Here is a 21,613-nt window from a genome sequence, read left to right on the forward strand (position 1 = left end):
CCACAATGGGATAGATTTCAAATAAAGCTGAGGTCTCTCTGAATCCTGGCAAGGCATCCATCTCAGTGGGCCAATGGCCCCTGAACCAGTGGTTCCCGAAAATGGCTGCAAAACCGGTATTGGCTGCTGCATCTGTGTGGATGATGGGTGAAGAGGTGGAGAGAGGGGGAATAAACATGGAGATTCCATTCCAGTCTTTCAAAAACTTCCCCCACATAGCTAAGTCAGCCTTGGAGTGGGGGTCCAAAGAAACTGTGCCAGAGTCCGGAACTCCGTGCATCAGGCAAAGAAGTCTGGATATGAAAGATCTTCCCTGCGGAATGATGCGCATGGCAAAGTTCAGGGATCCGAGAAGGGACTGAAGTTCCTTCCTAGTGCAAACATCATTCCGCAGGAACAAGTCTATTTCCCCTCTCAAACGTGCCAGTTTGTCGTGAGGGAGGCTAGCTCTGAGGTTAATCGAGTCCAGTTCTATCCCCAGAAAGGTCAATTTGGTTGTGGGGCCTATAATTTTGGCTGGGGACAAAGGGACTCCAAGTGTGGCAAATAGTGCAGTAGTGCTTTTGATTGATGTGGGTGATGGTGACCCTGGCTCTATAAGTAAAAAGTCGTTGAGGTAGTGGATAACGGAGTGACACCTGGTGATGTTCAGGAGCAGCCAGCACAACGACTCTGCGAAAATGTCGAACAGTTTGGGGCTGCTACGAGAACCGAAAGTGAGTCGTGTAGAGAAGTAGTATAGATCACGCCATTTAATACCGTGTAAGTGCCAGAGTGAGGGGTGCATGGGTAGTAATTTAAAAGCGTTAGTAATGTCCGTTTTGCTAAGCCAGGGTCGGTTACCAGATGAAATTATGGAATGTATGGCGTCGTCGATGGTTACGTATTGAAGTGAAAATTCGTCTGCTGGAATGAGTGCGTTTATGCTAGGAACAAAAGAGGAGTGCGGTGCCGATAAATCAATAATTAAACGTTTTTTATTAGAATATTTGTGAGTAGCAATGCCAATGGGGTTAGTGCGCCAGGAGGAAAATGGTGAAGAGGTGAAGGGGCCTATCATAAACCCATTGGTGATTTCTGAGGCAATGAAGGAGTCTGTGGAGACTGGGTCTAAACGTGCAGACTGTAGATTAGGGCATTCTAATGTACCTGGGGGAATGGCAACTATACCCGTGAGAAACCCTTTAGTGAACCCTGTGGTGAGATAATCTACCAGATGCCTGCTAGGGTGAGACCTTAGATAAAAAACCAGGTTGTCGATGTTTATGTCGGTTAGTCATTTGTTTGGTGACAACCTGGCTGGACACATGGTCTTAGTATGTGCCCTGAAACATATGGAGCAGATGTGCAATAATCTACAGGTGCTGAAACTGCAGGAGCCTGCGTTAAAGTTATTGCACACCTGCGCCTTCCCTAGAAAGGAGATGGGCCTACCTAGCTTATCCCGAAGACCACCTGATGACTTGCTGTAGGGGGTGAAAGTAGAGTGAGGTGTGAAAGAGTGAGAGGTGGGTGTGGAGGTGGTGGGATCTGCTTCGACTGGACATAAGTCCGCCATGTGGGATGTCGAGTTGCATATGGCACAAGCCGGGGGCCTGAGTCCAGCGAAGTGGCGACAGAACAATTCAGTGTCCATCTGACCCCAGTTCATTTTGATATTGAACTGTTTTAGATGGGTCGCCGCCTTCGCTGACACTGACTTGTGGTAGTCATAGAACGAGAAGCCCCCGTACTTGATGCCTAGATCCACCACCTTGTGCAGATAAAGGTCTAACTCCTCTCTCCTGTGGGGGTACACTGTGCAAATAACATCTCTATATATCCCGAAGGCTATCACAAACTGTGGGATTGACAATTTTTTATTAAGCCTGGGATCCCTCGTCTTGAGTACCACAGAAATGTCGCCATAGTTGAAGGCCTTGTTCTCAAGAACATCCTGGGAGGCTATGAGCAGAGACACCAGACACACGTCCTTCCCGTCTAAGATATCTTTCTTGATAGAGTCAGGGACGGAGTGTGCTGGTGACTCAAATGGTGTAATGGCTGTTCCTGGTGCTAGGGGGGGGGGTATGGGAGGGCAGGTAGGTATGATGGGTACAGCCGTGATAGGAGCTGGGATTATCGTGATAGGGGCTGGGACTATCGTGATAGGAGCTGGGACTACCGTAGTAGTACCTGGGGAGGAGATGGCGCTCTCCACCTTGGATAGTCTGTTATTGAGGGCCTGAAGATTGGCCAAGATCTCTGCCAGGGTATCCTGGTTGGACGTGCTGTAGCTTGGTGGTAGTCCTTGAGAGCTAGTGCCTGGCCTAGGCTCGGGGGCTTGGTGGGTCAGTAGCCTATAAAGTTCAGCCTTTCTGGCTGTGGCCGGGAAGGGGATTCCCCTGAGCCTAAGTTCAGCCGTAATTTTGGGAATAGTCCATGCTCTCAAGGACGTGGGGGTTGAAAGGGTGAGAGAATAGCTTGGAGACTCGGGTCTGGTTGGCGTGAATGGTATATCTTCAGTCAGTTCTTCGGTTGGCATGGGTTCTTGGGACATTCTAAAAAGGAAATGATTATGCGAAGATACATTAGTGAGGGAGTACGGAAGTTTGGGGTGTGTGGGGGGTGAGGTAAATGGAAGAACTGGACTGTAATGCTAGATGCCGAAGCGAAGAGTTTAACTGTTGAATGTTTTGGTAGGTGAGGCCCTGCTAATGCCAAGTGGCGGTGAGAGGCTCTACCTATGATTTGGCTTATGACGTGATTGCCACAGACGTGGTGGGGGGGTGTTGGCCTCTCGGTGACAGTAAAGAAAGATCAAAACGTGTGGCCGTGACAGGTGAGGCCCTGACTAGAACAGTATAGTAGGGCATGCGAGGCTTCTAACTATGATTTGGGCGTGGGGCCCTACCTCCTTGTTGAGGTGGGGTGGGGATGGATGGCCTCGCAGGATAGGATTAGGACTAATAGGGTGAGCTTAAGGCGTAAGGCCTAGACCCTGTAGCCAGTTCGATTGTATACTAAGGGTATGATGCGTGGCCTGGAGTGGTGTGTGGATACCAACCTTAACTGGACGCAAATGGTTTCTGGAACCTTTTAGGCAGATTAAGTGTAGTGAGTCTTGACGTCTAGTTGTCCTCGTTGAAGAATCCTGGGAATTTAAGAAAGATGATGTATTTATATGTATCGTGGTGGCGTATGATTTGTTTTCTTTTTGATAGGGGCGGCATGCGTTATCCTGCGTTGAGGGATCTGGAATGTTTATGGAGTTTGATTGGGATGATTTTTGCTATTTTTAGAGAAGGCTGAATGAGGCCTAGGGTTGGAAAATGGACGTATTTGGGAAGGGCGTAAGTACCTGAAGGTATGGCTGAGTACCGGGTCAGGATTTGGTGTATGTTCCAGAGCCTGGAGGCCGTATGACCGTATGTCTGGATAGAAAAAATAAAATAACGAGATTAACGTATCGTGGGCGTAAGCTTTTGAAAAAGCAGAAAGGAGATGATGAGACTACGTGAGGTCTTGTATGAAGATTTGTAAGTAGAAATTAGAGGACTATACCTTGGTAGGTCGTACAGAAATTTCGTATGGACGTAGTAGGTTACCAGTGTAGACCGGTGGAAGCCTAGGTTAAATTCAGGAGCTTAAGGATTGACTGAACAAAATATACATAGTTAACCACAGGTGCGATGGTATGTAATGAATTTTGTATTTTTATTTTTATATATTTAAATGAATTTTACTTAGACCGTGAAGACAAAGAGTGATAAAATACCGTACCTGTTCCTGTAAAGAAAAAGGCCTTGAAACTATCAATTTTAGCTCAGAAAGTGAGAAACCGAAGTATTCTGTAAAGTCAAAAATATGTGGCGGCGTGATTATATGAGAAATGCTTTAGTACATGTGTTTAATGTTCCGGGTGTATTTACTGTTTAGACAAAGCATTTATTAGTATATGTGTCGTTTTTACAGAAAATTTAGGAGATATGTAGCGAGCCGTATATTTTATAATAGTAGTGGGAGTATTAAGGTTAGTAAAATGAATATTGCTGTCTAACATTGATAGAAAATCGAAAAGGCTGGTATTTAAAATGAGTAAAATATATAACACTAAACAGACGAGTAGGTATTAAATAGTAACCTGATGTAGAATTATTTAAAATAGACCTAAATGCATACAGTAGCCTATTTAAATAAGATCTAATCGCATATGTGTAGGAGCGTCGTGTTTGTACTTAACATAAATGACATAAGGTGGTCCTGGGTGACCGCACGTAAAGAGGGGTATACCGGTAATATTATTGTGTACATGGAATCATAAGCTAAGTCGTAAATAACGTATGAATATGTAAACGATATGTAAACGATGAGAAAAAGTACCGGTGCGAGCGTAGATTAGTTTAAACGAGCATGTAATAGTGTGATTAAGTTTAAAGGGAGCCTACCCCCACGTTTTTAGGCCCGAACGGCGGGAAAATAGCGGAACGCTATTTCCTTCGCTTAACTCACGAGTTTGTGCCGGTGTTGAGACCGGAAGCCGGGTACCTCGACCGGAAAACGGCTTGGAGGCTACGAACGGACGGAGGGCTTGTTCTGAACGTCTGTCTGCTGGAAACACGAGAAAAATTCTGGCGGGAACCGGAAGTGCTGGTTGCTATGGGGACCAAACAATCAGCTGAACGGCAGAGGTGAGTAGGGGCTGGGAGTTTAAGTAGGGGACTTACTCCTCCCACAAATTCAGGCCTCCACAAGTTCAGGCCTTTTAACATATATATATATATATATATATATATATAAAAAATAAATAAAGATACTCACCCTTCCATTAATTTGGTATTATCTGCCTTGGTGCAGTCCCGCGTTAAATATATACAAGTTTTCTTTTGCGTAAAAATAAAATAAAAAATCAAGATCTTGAGAAAGACCCAGAGGGATCGAAACGGCAATTGGACAATTATCTTTGTGATGTAATTTTGGAATAAACTACACAATATCTTTTTCACGCAAAAGACCTGTGAGTGCACCCCTTTTATGCAAACTTGTATATATACACATACATATAGACACATACATGCACCTGGGCAGTGCCGGACTGGGGATACAAAGCAGCCCTGGAAAAAAAATCTATGCCAGCCCCATAAGTCATTGTGCCATATATTGTCGCATGTAATATGTAAGGCTATGTCTTGCCACCCCAGATGATTGAGTAATATATATATATATATATATATTTATATTGCTTTTTCTAATATAATATATTGGTCCTTTCAGAGTAAAACATTTAATTATACAGTAAGCATACTCACATGCAGACACAGACAATCTCACTGACACACACAAGCTCATTGATACACAGCCTCATAGACAAACAATTTCACTAATATACATAAGCTCATTGACATAAAAACACAAGCTCACTCACTAGCAGGCACACACACACATGCAAGCAAGCAAGCTCACTAGCAGGCGCACACACACACAGCTTAATTTAGTGGTTCTGGTGTCTATAGCCTGTCCCTGCAGGCTTTTGAATGTAAACACTTACTTTTCAGAGAAAAGGCAGTGTTTACATTGCTTCCTAGTGATGGACACTCAGATGGTCACTAGAGGCGCTTCCTGTGTCAGTGCGGATTGGCTTAATGATCTCAGTCATAGAGGCAGAGACAAGCACGACGTTGGAAAAAAAAAAGGTGAGTAAAACACTATTTTTAAAAACACACAGACTCCACAACTGACACACACACACACCATGACAGATACAGACACACCATGACACAGACAGATACAGACACACCGTGACACAGACACACACACACGACACAGACACACACACCATGACACACACACACACAGCATGACACAGACAGACACACACACAGCATGACACAGACAGACACACACACACACAGCATGACACAGGCAGACACACACACAGCATGACACAGGCAGACACACACACAGCATGACACAGGCACACACACACACAGCATGACACAGACACACACACAGCATGACACAGACAGACACACACACACAGCATGACACAGACACACACACACAGCATGACAGAGACAGAAACACACACACAGCATGAGACAGAAACACACACACAGCATGAGACAGAAACACACACACAGCATGAGACAGAAACACACACACAGCATGAGACAGACACACACACACAGCATGACACAGACACACACACACAGCATGACACAGACAGACACACACACAAAGCATGAGACAGACACACACAGCATGAGACAGACAGACACACACACAGCATGAGACAGACAGACACACACACAGCATGACACAGACAGACACACACAGCATGACACAGACAGACACACACACAGCATGACACAGACAGACACACACAGCATGACACAGACAGACACACACACACAGCATGACACAGACAGACACACACAGCATGACACAGACACACACACACAGCATGACACAGACAGACACACACACAGCATGACACAGACAGACACACACACACCATGATACAGACACACAATGACACAGACAGACACACACACACCATGATACAGACACACACGACACAGACACACACACCATGACACAGACACACACACCATGACACAGACACACACACCATGACACACACACACAGCATGACACAGACAGACACACACACACACAGCATGACACAGACAGACACACACAGCATGACACAGACAGACACACACAGCATGAGACAGACACACACACACAGCATGACACAGACACACACACACAGCATGACACAGACAGACACACACAGCATGAGACAGACACACACACACAGCATGACACAGACACACACACACACAGCATGACACAGACACACACACAGCATGACACAGACACACACACACACAGCATGACACAGACACACACATCATGACACAGACAGACACACATCATGACACAGACAGACACACACACAGCATGACACAGACAGACACACACACAGCATGACACAGACAGACACACACACACAGCATGACAGACACACACACACACAGCATGACACAGACAGACACACACACAGCATGACACAGACAAACACACAGCATGACACAGACAAACACACAGCATGACAGACACACACACACAAAGCATGAGACACACACACACAGCATGACACAGACAGACACACACACAGCATGACACAGACAGACACACAGCATGACACAGACACACCGTGACACAGACACACACACACGACACAGACACACACACGACACAGACACACACACACGACACAGACACACACACCATGACACAGACACACACACCATGACACAGACACACACACCATGACACACACACACACACACAGCATGACACAGACAGACACACACACAGCATGACACAGACAGACAGACACACACACACAGCATGACACAGACAGACACACACACACAGCATGACACAGACACACACACACAGCATGACACAGACACACACAGCATGACACAGACAGACACACACACACAGCATGACACAGACACACACACACACTGACATACATACTTGTTGCTACCTGTGTGGGTGGGCAGACTGATAGGTGACCTGCGGCCGCAGGGAGAACTTGAATGGCGGCCGCAGGGGAAGCTCTTCTTGTGGCCTCTGGGGGAGCAGGCTGTTCCGTCTCTGCTCCCCCTCCCTCGCGTGCAGCTTAATGAGACCGGGGCCGGAATATGACGTCATATTCCGGCCCCGGTCTCTTTCTAGCCCGCGAGGGCAGGGGGAGCAGAGACAGAACAGCCTGCTCCCCCAGGGGCCACAAGAAGAGCTTCCCCTGCGGCCGCCATTCAAGTTCTCCCTGCGGCCGCAGGTCACCCCGGCCCCAGGTGCCGACGGCCCACCAGGAAATTTCCCGGTATCCCGGTGGGCCAGTCTGGCCCTGCACCTGGGACAGGAGGAGCAGGGGAGCCTGTGCAGACGAGGACGAGAAAAGAGAAAAACATAAATTTGAAATAACACAACTATATTCATTACAAACATTTCACTACTAATATCAGGGGTACAACTTATGGAAATGGGCCACTGCTATAGAGTACTACCATGGCAATGCTCTGGATCTTCACTAGGGTCAGCCTGAGGGTGCACTACAAGTGGTCTGCATCCACTGGGGGTGCTAAACAAATAATTAGCCCACTGGACTACCAGGGATCAATTTCCCCCCTCCCTGTACCAGATAAACAAAACGAAGGGGGAAATGTATTTAACTTTATTAATATTTATTTTTATGCCCCATCCTTTCTACATTACAGCCCTTACCCTCCTACACTAGAGACCCTATCCTTCCCATACCATACAGTTTCTCATTACTACAGTCTACATCCCCTTACACAACAGCCCTATACTTTGACACTGCACCCCTATCCCTCTACAAACACATACTACAGCCCCTATGATTACACACACACACACACACCACAGTCCATATTATCCCCACACAAATATTACAACCCATATCAATACGTATATTACAGCACTAACCCCATCTCACAGCCCTCGTCACACACTAAACCACAAACAGCTACATTCACACACTCAACCACACATGCAACACCACAAGCAGCATCCCTACATACACACTATACTACAAGCAGCCTACACATACACATATACACCCAACACCACAGGCAGCCTAACCACAATTATGCAACACCACAAACAGCTTACAGAACACCCTCTCCCAGCCCGGTCTCTCTTGTCCTCTGGTGTCCTAGATTGTATTGTGCTAAACACCTGGCATTGCCCTCGTCCCCATTCATGAGCTTTTCACCATGGCTCTGTGCATGGGGTGCCCTTAAATTGAGAAAGTAGACAAACTGGAATATTTCCAGTTTGGCTATTTTGGATTCAGAACAGCACTTTAAGCATCTATGAGCAGCTGTGTGAGTTCCTCCAAAGTGTCAGTTACCCTGACATGGGCAAGTCCATTCCAAGTGGTTTCAGCTGCAACATGCCAAACATCTGTGATGTATTCCTCTACAGGCCTCTTTGTTTTAAGAGATTGTATTTTATTGGGATTCTCATAAAGTGCATCCATAGCTAATCAAAAGAGATCCCAAATATTCAAAAGAGTGCTTTAGTTTCAAAGAAGATGATGGGCTCATGTTCTGGGTTCCCCTGATAGGAGAGAAATCACAGACAGGACTTTTGTAAGGTTGATGTCATGTGTGCTGGGTTTTAAGGTAAACAGCAACTGACAGGACATGATGAAAGCTTCAAATTGATTCCTTTCTCCTGAGAAATGTTCAGTTAATGGAACTTGGGGTTCATCATCTGGAAGCAGAATCAGATGTGTTGGATAAGGGGGCAATGACATCATCATTGCAATTTAAGGACAGGGAAATTGCATTTTCCCTGCTTGCAGATCTTGGACAGTTTGACCCAATGAAATCACTTGGCATGTCAGGACATTTAAAGCATCTGCATGATTAGCTGCATGATTTGACTCGGTTGTTCTGTAACGGATTGGAGTGAAAGGGCTTGATATGCAGAGAAAGGACAAAGTAAAGTGACTTAATGGAAAGTCTCTGAAACTTAAGTCACAATAGGCAGGAAATTTCAGGGGCAAGGCCGTGCAGGGCCAGGATCAGGAAGCAAATGGAAAGTTTTTAGCAGGATAGTCCAAGCAGGACCAGCAAACAGAAAGTCTTTAGCGGGATAATGCAAGTAGCACCAGGTAGCAAACTGAAAGTTCTTAGCTCTCACTGGCATCTACAACATGTTCTCAGGGTGGAGTTGAGGAGGAAAAGGAGCGACAGGCAAACTGCGGCATCTCATCGTTTGGGCACTCGTGCTGGCAACAAGTGAGAGACAAGTGTCCCTATCCCCAGCACAACCTACCTGATCTGGCAACATACAAACCAGGCCTCCAGGTCTGTGGGACCGCATCAATTTGCTTTGATCAATGTCCTGGGGAAAGCTAAGCTGCACTGCCGAATGACCTGGACCACATGGAGAGGTCTCCTTAGATGGCCAGATTGAGATGGAAGCTGGGACATGCCAACTCTAAGCATCAAATGACGGGTTCACAGACCTAACCAAGAGCATTATTATTGGTATATTTGCACTATGCTTGACATGTCTTAGCTTGTTTTGTGCTCATATTGATCATCTGCTATAGCCCATTTAACTAGCTAGTGGTATTGATATCTCCTAGTCTTTTTGTTTGATCTACCAGAATTGTGTTTTGAACATCCTCTCTTTATGTTTCTTTTATCTAAAATGAGCAGTATTCTTGATATGTTATGTTACCCAAACATGAAGTTCTTCTTTTTTATGTCCTCACCTACATGCTAATACATACCTATATGTTAATCTGTGCGCAACAAAAAAAAAGAATATAAAATAAATCTGGTTGCAGCCTTTGATAGCTTCATTTTTCTACATCATCCAGGTAGTATAACCACTGTTCCTTCAACTTTGAACTTGCGAACTATGCTTCCAATGGTGTCTTAGTTCCTTCACTATTTTTTGTTCCTTGTTTGTGAATGGCGATGAGCTCGTCTTAAATTTGTGGACCATTCTTTTGATTTAGCTATATTTCTAACGTGCAGTCAAACGTAACACTCAACAAACCCCTAGCCAGTCCAGGTATTTCAAGTGTCCCAGCTCAAGCACACCTGCTGTATGAGGTGTGCTTGGGACAACACATTTGCATATTTGTGTTGTTGTGGGGGATTCTATTTAGGGCTTGAATAATTTTGAGACTGGAGATGTCATAAGTTGCATTTTCAGTTGAATTTGGGGGGAAACCAATTGAAGCAATCGTATTGAACTATTTCAATTGCTTTTGTTTGATTTGTTCATTGCAAACAGCTGAAAGTCTATACATTTTGATAATAAACGTTCAATGGGATTGAAAATTTTGATTACAACTGTACATAGAACATATAGTAGACACATACTGAAACTGTGCTTCACACAGATTCGTACATTGAGGCTGTGTCCTCATAGCAGTTCATACAAAGAGCATATAATAGACACACATTGATGTTGTGCTTCACACCAGCTCATACACAGTGATAATATCAGTCACATATAATGAGGCTGTCTCTTTACACCAGTTCATACAGAGAGGCTATCTTGGTCTTATATGCTGATTTAGATAAGAAAGAAACCTGCTTATGTGCTAAAATACACAGATAACAGTAATCAATGCCACATGCCTTGATAGGAATTGTCTGCAAAGACTTAGAGTCAGGCTTTTAAAGCAATGACATACATGTGTGTACTTCAATAATCCCCCCCAGGGAAGCTTTTTATTGCCATGGGTATTGACCTCTTCTCTGCCTTCAAGGCTGTGATATTCAGGCAGACTTTATACAGCCAGGATATTCATTAGCATCTCTTTTTTTTGTAAAATGAATGTATAAACTTACCTTTGTGACCTATTTGGTAGAAGCAGGGGCGTACCTAGAGCATTTGGCACCCGGGGCGGGTCCTATTTTTGCCCCGCAAAAATATACCTAAAAATAAATATTTTGGTTGTTTTTAGATTTAAAGTTGAGGGGGGCTCAATTAATTTTTATGTATTATGTATAGTGTTTGTGTGTTTGAATGTATGCATGTTTTTGTATGGAGTATATGTGAGTGAATGTAGCGGTGTGTTTGTATCTAGTGTTGGCGTTTGAATGCAAGCCTGCATTTGTATGTTGTGTGGTATTTGAATGCAGTGGTGTGGTTATATATAATGGTGGGGTTTGTATGTAGTGTTGATGTTGAAATGCATGAGTGTATTTGTGTGTAGTGTTGGCGAGATTTTTAGATGTCTGCACATATACACATACACGGACATGCAGATACATATACACACAAACACAGTCACACACAGATACACATTGACACACATGCAGACATCGTGGCGACTCTAGGAACAATATATATGGGGGGGCACATAAGATACCACAGTCAAAACAGGAGGGGGAGCAGTAAAACTTCTCACTAGGGGATGGGGTAATATGCTGCCGTTGGCTGTCTGATGCCAGCATGCTGTGTTCTGCATGCTGGCATCTGACTACACATTTGCATATAATTCACATTAGCCACCCAGATTTCTTGTTGTGGGCTGGCTGACACCTCTTAAAGGGACACTATAGTCACCCAGACCACTTCAGCTCAATGAAACTGCTATGTTTACATCTGGGGTTAAGCCAGCCTCTAGTGGCTGTCTTCCGGACAGCCACTAAAGGGGCATCGGCAATGATTGAGGCATATTATGCCTCAATCATGCAGAGCGTCCATAGGAAAGCATTGAAAAATGCTTTCCCATGGACACTTTGAATGCGAGCGCGGCAATGCCGCACATGCGCATTCGGCGCCTGTGACGTCAGACAAGGATGCTGATGTCGGCGGGGGAGGAGAGGTAAGGGAGCTCGGTGGGGGAAAAGGGTGAGTAGCTGAAGGGGTTTTAACCCCTTCAGCACCGCGGGAGGGGGACCCTGAGGGTGGGGGCACCCTCAGGGTACTATAGTGTCAGGAAAACACTATAGTGTCCCTTTAATTTTAATCTTTGTTTAGCAGATAACTCCTCTATTTGCTATCCTTTGTGGGATTGCCATATTTAAGGACACTAAATAAGGTGCTATCTGCTAAACAGCACCCTCGTTTGGTATCTTTAAATATGGAAATCTCACATACGGGCACCAATTCAGGGAATGATCTACTAAACAGCTAAAGGATTTAAAAAAAAACGCCCTTTTCTTATTTTCAGTTGTTTAGTAGATAAATCCCTTATTTGTTATCCTTATGTGGGATTGCAATATTTAAGGACAGGAAATAAAGGAGCTATCTACTAAACACATACGCAGAGATACACACAATCACAGATTTACACAATCACTGACCCACACACATACAATCACAGACACACAATCCCATACGCACACAAACATTACATACATACACATATTTAATAAATAAGAGGTCCACCCAGCCTCCCAAACCTTGCTCTAGAAGGGCTGGAGATCCTCAGTCCCTGGTGGTCAGTGGTTGCTGCTGGGATCTCTGTGCTCTTTCTGCACAGGTCCATCACACGCCCTGTAATGACGCTGAGGCTGTGATGACATCATATCCTGGCTGCCGGCTCACTGCAGTACGAAGACCGTCAGACACAGTCAGATGCACACAGTCCCACATACAGTCACTCACACACAGTTACAGGCAGACAGTCAAACACGCAGGCAATCACACAGGCAGAGAGTCACACATACACACACAGATTCACAGACAGTCACACACCCCCAAAATCACAGGCAGACAGTTACACACATACACACAATCAGAGGCAGACAGTCTCACACACACACACACACACAATCAGTCAGACAGTCACATACAGTCAGAGACAGACTCACACACACACCCACAATTACAGGCAGACAGTCACACAGTCACACACACACACAGGCAGACAGTCTCACACACACATACAGGCAGTCACACACAGGCAGGCAGTCACACACAGGCAGACAGTCACACACACACAGTCAATCACAGGCAGACAATCACACACACAGTCACACAGACAATCACAGGCAGTCACACACACACACACACACACACACACACAGGCAGACAATCACACACACAGTCTCACTTACAGTCAGCTTGGGCTGGAGGAGGAGTGGATTCAGTCCCTCCTGTGCTGTCGTTGGGGAAGCAGGGACTCCTTCCTGCTTCCCCTCTGTGTGCAGCAGTATGAGGCTGCATTTTGCTCCGCCTCCACATCCGGCTTGGATCCACCCCCAAATCTCTGTGCAGGTCTCCTGCTCCTGCTCCCAGGCCCTGCGTGTGAGCTGTGTCGGCTGCCCGGCGCCCCTGCTGCTATGGCACCTGGTGCAGCCACACAGCTCACTGAACCCCAAGCCTGGCCAGCCCTGGTGGCACCGCCCTACCTGATGGCACCAGACCGCCACCCCCCCCTCTCTTAGTACGCCACTGGGTAGAAGGATGTCCAGGGAAAGAAACTGGGAGGAGCCAAAAGAACACAAACCCAGGTACTTACACTAGTAGTTAATCTAAATTACTACTGTATTTGCCTGAACTGCAGCAGGCCTGTTTTTCAGTGGAAAATGGGGATTTAAACTAACAGTCAAAACTGTATAAACTATAGGCTTTTATCTGTACCCCATATGCCATCCGTCATCACCAGTGGGGTGAAGGTTTAAAACAGACCCTAGACATAGTGGTATGCATAAAAGAGGCAAACCCAGGTAGTCGCTGTGGCGGAACCAACCTCGCCACTGGCCACTAGAGGAGCCTGGTCACCCGCCTCCTGCCACTGGACTATGGCCCCATGTTTAACACTGTTCTTTTTCCCTGCAGAAAGGTTGGTTCGTGCCTTTCTGCGGACTGTTAAAGCCATGCTACCCCAGATAGCTATGCCATGGAGCCCAGCCGTATACTGAAAGACTGTATGAAAGACTTTGGCTCCATGGCGATTGAACTGTATGTATGTGATCTGGGCACCATCCGGTGGTGGTGTGCGCTCAGATCTGGGGATGGGTAGAATGTGTGTGTTCTATGTGATAAATGTAACAATATGTAATTTTATGTATTTTATTGTCCTTTGTCTACCATGTGGTTAATGGAGTTTTGTCTCTGTCCTTGGAGATAATTGGATTACTTCCCAGTTATCTCCAGGACAGAGAGGAGGGATTGTGATGCATTGTGGGATTGTAAGCTTGTGATTGGTCAATGTCCAATATGTTTCCCAGTCTTCCATCTGGTCCCCTAGGGGAGTGTCCACCAGGTGGGAGACCTGCATAAAAGGTAGCCCCAGTAAATCAGTTCTGCTTGACCCTCAAACGAAGTGTCGTCTCGTTCTTGGGGGGAATTGGATTGTATGCTGTTACAGTGCGACTGCCAGGAGTGTAAGCTGTTCGAATGGTTTTTCCTGTTTGGCTGTTTACAGCATTCATGTGTTTCCTGTTCGGGAGTTTGGAGTATTCCCCTGGTTCCAGTTCGGTGAATTCATGTGTTTGCAATTCGGGAGATTGGTGATTGCAGTAGCTGCCTGTGCATCTGAAAAGGGGAATATCGCCTAAACGGTTTTTAACCTTGTGTGCAAAACGGTCCGTTACAGTCACCTTACATAATTGTCATTTACTGGATCATCTGCAAAAGAGGCTTAGCCATGGCTCGGCCCCATATATCCAATGGACTGCTTTCAACTACTCAGGGAGGAGTTAGGACACCTGCTGGTCACCAAAGGCGGTACTCAGGCTAGTGACTCTCACATATGCTATTTTCTGGGTCTTTGTAAATTGGAGGCTGGTCCCTGGCTGGGCCTAAAAAAATTATTGACCAGGTGATTATATAATAATAATATCTAACCGTGATGAAGCAGACTCCTTGCAAACTGCTGTGAAAGGGAGGGATACTAGATCAAGAAAAAAAACTGGGCGGTTATGTCTCCTTTGTTGTATATTTGTCCAAAACTTCAATAAAGTGCAAGTTAAAAACATAAACAAACTATAAAGGATGTGAATTTGGTTTCTGAGTTATAAAACATGTTTTATTATAATTTAATGGTCACTCAAGCTATATTACTACTTGGTATATATTCAACATGTTTTCAACATTGCAAAGTACAATTAAATAGGGATGCTTGCCATGGAACAGCCATGGTGTTTCATGCAAATATAATTAATACTAACAGACAAGATAACATTTCATTCATTGCATTATGAAATCATATGGTATATTTGCAGCTTGAAACGGGAAGCAGCAAGTTTAAAAAAAAAAATACCATAGTCTATGCCAGGAATAGGCAACTTTCGACACTCCAGGTGTTGTGAACTACAACCCCCATAATGCTCTAACACATAATGCTGGCAAAGCATCATGGGAGGTGTAGTCCAAAACATCTGCAGTGCGAAGGTTGTCTATGCCTAGTCTATACCTCTTTAATTGTTCCAAGCCATGTGCATGGACAACATTTAGATTTTCCTATTGACTATTAAATCATATCTAGAGTAAAATGATCAGACAGCAGTCATCATTGAACAGACTTCACTTTTTCAAGGAACAAGGCAGAGGCATCCATTAAAAACTCCTGTAAGGTCATAGTGATGCCAGAATCCCTATTCAAAAAAGCCCTATCCATGACTACAGCCAAACAGTCGGGTCCCAGTTTTGAGCCTGCTTCCAGGTAGCTGGCTGGGATACAAATGTCACTGGCAACCAAAGCCTCTTCAAGGGTTTCCAGCACAGCTTGACATAGACTTTTATCAGCCTGGCCATTCCCATCTAGGATACTGAACAACGTTTCCGCTTTGCACATAAATTCCAACAGCACAAAGCATGTTAGCACACCATATCGGAAAACGTCAAATGGCACAGCTTCGTGGTCTCGGCACTGTATCCTCTTCAGGAGAGAAGAGGAGATTTCCTCAGGGAGGTCACCTTCCCGGCATATTCTTCGCAATACTTCACTGTAACTTTTCCCATTAAGGCCAGGCTTCCTTTTCTTTCCTCCTGCACTCAAGCAGTCATATGCAATGTTGAGGTTGTTGTTAAAAGCAGTCCTGTTTATAGAAAGAGAACTATAACTTACTAGGACCAGCAAACTTTTAATTGCACACAATTTTTACATGCTTTTTATTCTGAAAATATATTGGGGGTTATGAATAAAAACTATTTTTTATCTAAAAAGTGGTTCAGAATACTAGAAGTGGGGTAGTCACCATGGAAACCAGTGGAACAGCAAGCACAATCCACTTCTCCTCTTTAATGTCTTTGGACACCTTATCAGACTTAACTCCCATGGTGTCCATTGTAGCAGATTATGGGAAACTTTAATCTCCTATTTGCTTTTGGGGTACATTGAATTTGAAAAACCTGAGCAAATAAAACCAAGTTTTGATTTCCAGCTAAATGGTTTTCAGTTTACTACAATTCACCATTTAGTGAATGAACTTCTAAACATTTTTTTATGCAATATTGCCAAAATAAAAAAAATTACACACACACACACACATCAAGGTTATTAATATATACACACGCACACACTCATCATGGTTATTATAAACAACTATTGTCACACAAACTGAGCAACCAGTGGCAATTCTGTCCCTCAGCACTGGGTCGCGGCACACTGGCATTAGGCCCTTCTATCAATGCTTTCCTATGGTGAAATAGCTGACGCTGGATGTCCTCATTCAGAGTGTGAGGACATCCAGTGTCAGCGGTTCAAAAGTCCGGTAACATTCCGGAAGTGCCTCTAGTGGCTGTCTGGTAGACAGCCACTGGAGGCAGACTTAGCACTGCAATATTTCTCCAAACAGCACTCCAGGCACCATAACAACATAGTCTAAATTAGGTTATGATGCCAGAAGGCCCTGGGGGCGCTCTCTTACCGCATAGGTTAAACCGTTCACAAACAGTTTATCCCCAGAGTTGCTTCCAGCACCCATCTCAATTCCGCTGGCTTCTGAAATGTCAGTTTCAGGAAGCACAGAGTGTCACCAGGCATGGGCGCCGCTGATAGCTGAGAGTGGTCAACTGATACTCTCATCCAATCAGTGACTCCCTATTCATAAAAGTGGCTTGAAAAAGGGAAGTTTCTTTTCAAGCCAGTTTTATAAATGGGGAGTCACCGTTTGGCTGAAATTTAAATTTCAGAAGCCAGATGCTGCCCGAGTTGAAATCGGTGCTGGAGACAACTTGGGGTTTAAAACCATTTAAGAATAGTTTCATCCCTTGAGGTGAGAGGGGCTCACCTAGCACCATATCAACTACATTTAGCTTATGTGGTATGGTGCCTATATCTTCCCTTTATATGTGTGACTACTAGGTAATGATCTGTACACCAAAACCAGTTCATTAAGCCAAAAGGTTTTGAGTGGTTTAAAGTATTCCTTTAAAATATACAGAGAACAGACTAACAGAAGAACTATAGTCTGTTTAATGAAGTTTAAATTTTCAATTGGGAATTGGTAAGAGAGAGTGTGGATAGTAGAAAAAACAAATGGAAAGCAACCCTGAAGGGGGAGAACTCCACAGAAAAGTACCCTAAAGGATATTCAAGGAAGAGTGGTTAACTTAGAAATTCATAAATGAAAATTTAAAAAAAAAATACTTTATAAAATCTTACGAAAAAAATAAAATAAAAATACCCTGTGCACGTGCGTTCAAAGAAAACTGATAGAAATGACTCAAGATGATAGCAAACCATTAAGTTCATAAATAAATCAATTTGAAAAGTACATCAAAATATATTAGATTTCAAGATATTGGACCCTTGCTATATATTAGGGGGTAGATTCTCACAGAGAGTCGGACACTAAGATTTGAAATGTCTATTGAGGTCTAAATCAAACCCTCTAAACATCCAGGTACAGCTAAATGCTTGAGGCAGTAAATCGTAGTAGAATTCAGACTGATTAATTACAAAGGAATGATAATTATAAAATAATAATAAAGGAATAATTATATTGTATCTGCCTGCCTCTATAGCAGTATTCAATGAAAAAAGTTTAGAGATAATACTTGTGGCAAAAAGTTTTAGAAAATACTAAATTTGTCAGATTGTTGCAACATAGTATTTGCAACAATCAGACAAACTAGGTATTTTCGCATAGAATGGTGACTAAGGTTGCATAAACAAACCGATTTAATTCCTGAATGACAGAAATGTGAGCAGCAAGACTACAGGGACGTGATCTATATGCCAAAATGACTAAATTATGTTGTCTTGGTGCCTATGTTAAAATTAACATTTAGAAACTTTCACGAAAATTATAGGCAGAATATAAAATTCCCCCATCAAAATAGTCATGATGGATTATGTTATGTGGCTTACTTGACCCATCTCTATCAACTTAAAAACATGTTTTTTTTCTACAGTTCCCCCCACACCCCATATCCCTTGATCTCCTTCAGCTTAGACTTCCCCCTCAATCTAATATTGTACATATGTTAATATATCTCTACTTTTTTTTTTTGTATATAATTACATCTAGGGACCTTGATTTAAATTCTGGACTTGCATGAGAAGCGCTAAATAATTTTTCCTAACTACGGTACCTTCCACACTATATCTCAGCTATTTTTAGGGATTAATACACTTATCTGACCTTATGTTCCCCTGGCCTTCCAAATTATAATTTTGTCTCTACAATTGGATCATCAATAGCGAAAATATTTAATACAATACTGTGCATCTAATACCCAATACGTGTTTTTGGTTTTGTTTTCCCCTTTGTCAGGTCTTTGTTTCCCCTCCGTCATCTCTATGTCAAGGGTGTGACCAGCCAAGTGTCAATGCTCTCTACCATTCACCGTAATGGTGCCCACTCCATAAGTGAGTGAGCGGATCCAGGCTCCTGACTCTCCTACCCAGGCCAGGCCGCCCTCTGACTAAGGCTCATCCCTGTAGATGGCTCTAAGGATGCAGCACACGGAGCCCCCTCCCCGGCCCCCGCCTTCCTGCCATGCCAGCTGGCTATCCGGACCTCTGAGAGTGATGGGCCAGTTTCAGGTACCACATGGCCCGCCCCAGGCGTTGCTGCCCCAGTAGATGTGATCCGTGGTCCCCGATCAAAACTGTTCCTTCAGCCGAATCATGCCCCAGCTTCTCGAAGTAATCTGCCAGGAAAGCTGCTGGTTCCTCCGGCCTGGCTTCCACGAGCTTCAGCACGGCCTCTCTCAGCATGTCTCGGGTCCCTGTTTGGGCCAGGAACTCAGTCTCGTTAGCGGGGCCAGGGGAAGGCCGTGGGACCGGAGAGCCTCCGACCGCACGTCTCTTCTCCGCAGCCATCATTTACACCTGAGGGAATCTGGGAGAGAGTCAGCACATTGTATGGCACTGGAGACTTACCCATTATCCTAAAAAAGCCATAGCTGACATCTTGCTTAAGGGCAAATAATGCGTGACTTGTTGCTATGGTAATAGCCAGTGTAGACGCAGGTTGATATCTTGAATATTGCTTGTTTACGATTGCCATGGATACGGATTATTGGGTTAGTCCTTCAACCAGGAAGTGACCTAACAGTTTCACCTTATAGGTAAAAAAAAACAGCTGAATTAAAATAAAAAAATAATTATATATATATATATATAAAATGAAAATCACGTAAAGCTCTTTCATGATCATTTCCCAACAATTCTTGGTTTAGTGAATAACCCTGGCTGTTGGCAATACAATTTTGATATGTTGGAATAGTGTGGTCTAAATGCAAATGTAAAATTATGCTATTCCTGTATTTGGGTAAAACAAATATTTGAAGCTTAGTTTGGGGGAAAGATAAGTCTTTTGGAAGAATTTGTGCCAGCTTTACAGATCAAGGGGAGGTCCATGCATCAGCAGAAATTGTGCTACCCAGCCCTTATTAGGCCATACTGTGCATTCTCTCATCTGAAATTATTCATATACCGAGTACTGTAGATTATGTCTTGCACACTTGTCCCTCGTTATTTCCTTAAATGGACACTCCAGGCACCCAGACCACTTCTGCCCATTGGAGTGCCCTTAACCCTGCAAGTGTAATTATTGCAGTTTTCATAAACTGCAATAAGTACCTTGCAGGGTTAACTCCTCCTCTACTAGACAGCCACTAGAGGGCACTTGCATGTTTATAGCACATGAAAAGTGTGCTATAACGTCGCTGGACGTCCTCACGCTATGTGAGGACCTCCAGCGTTGCTTAAATCCCCATAGGAAAACATTGAAAGCATTTTTCAACGCTTTCCTATGGGAAGGTCTAGTGCGAGGCAATGCGCATTAGGTCTCCCCCGCCGGCGGCCGCGCATGCTCAATAGGACGTCGGCGGGGGAGGAGCATGGGCGAACCCTGACCCAGCGCCGAGGGACATCGGCGCTGGATACAGGTAAGTCCCTTCAGCAACTTGAGATGGGGGGTGGGAGGGAGAGGGGACTTGCAGTGCCAGGAAAACGGTTTGTTTTCCTGGCACTGGAGAGTCCCTTTAACAGATCCATGGTGGACCAACATATTACTTGTATCCCGAGTAGCCCAGCAACTGGAGCAAAAAGGCACCTGCTCTGCTGCTCTGATACATAACCCTATTCTCCAAATGCTGCCAGGAGTTTGCTCATTTTTACCAGAGTACAACATGCTGACAGGATGGAAGTAAAAATAAATGAAAACAAACTTTTAGTATTTATCTAACTGTGTAAAATCAATTTCTAGATGATAGCTGAATTAATTATAAGCAAGGACAGTACAACCACACACACCTCTACCCCACCCCCTCTCTTTTCTTTTAAAGTTCACTAAAGTTTCTACTGTAAGAGCTCTGACTACTGCTAACTGGTTTAAAATAAAATAAATGTAACTTTCCATGAGTGAGATGCATAGGAGGAACCTTTTTTTAGAACCCCATTATTTTTCACACATTTTTCCTATGACCAGGAAATGGGGTTAGGGAGTGGGCTGCTCACCATCTCCCATTTTTATTTTAACCACTCACAAGCTGCCAATGGGAGACTGAATTGGGGGTAAGAGTAAGCTAGGGCCTCCCCCACCATCTGTCTGACAGCTTATTCCGATCCGATCGCGGCTGCATCTTGCAGTCGCTTAGTAGATAGCTCCTTAATTCCCACGGTATTTACCAAAAGGCTGAAGGACCA

At 44.3% G+C, this 21,613-nt stretch overlaps 2 protein-coding genes across 2 annotated transcripts; both read right to left on the reverse strand.

Annotated features, from left to right (window-relative positions):
- Positions 1-292: 292 nt before the first annotated feature.
- LOC134612217 (uncharacterized) lies at positions 293-1,012 on the reverse strand (the record flags this gene model as incomplete). The annotated part of the gene is made up of 1 exon (XM_063456567.1): positions 293-1,012. A coding segment is annotated over one exon (720 nt), but the record flags the coding sequence as incomplete, so codon positions are not given.
- A 14,754-nt stretch (positions 1,013-15,766) lies between these two features.
- On the reverse strand, positions 15,767-20,029 carry TPGS1 (tubulin polyglutamylase complex subunit 1). The gene is made up of 2 exons (XM_063455503.1): positions 19,479-20,029; positions 15,767-16,550 (listed from the first exon to the last, which is right to left on the reverse strand). The coding sequence occupies exons 1-2, from the start codon at positions 19,784-19,786 to the stop codon at positions 16,022-16,024; spliced, it is 837 nt and encodes a 278-aa protein (XP_063311573.1). The 5' UTR covers positions 19,787-20,029; the 3' UTR covers positions 15,767-16,021.
- Positions 20,030-21,613: the final 1,584 nt, after the last annotated feature.

The sequence above is a fragment of the Pelobates fuscus genome, chromosome 5 (assembly GCF_036172605.1).
Source record: "Pelobates fuscus isolate aPelFus1 chromosome 5, aPelFus1.pri, whole genome shotgun sequence".
Taxonomy (NCBI): Eukaryota; Metazoa; Chordata; class Amphibia; order Anura; family Pelobatidae; genus Pelobates; species Pelobates fuscus.

What these genes read in the sequence shown, in the direction of transcription:
- TPGS1 (XM_063455503.1), bottom strand. Translation starts at nt 19,786, where the DNA reads ATGATGGCTGCGGAGAAGAGACGTGCGGTCGGAGGCTCTCCGGTCCCA. An exon ending in CTGGCCCATCACTCTCAGAG is followed by an intron (nt 16,551 to 19,478) that starts GTCCGGATAGCC and finishes TTCTATAAACAG; the next exon opens with GACTGCTTTTAACAACAACC.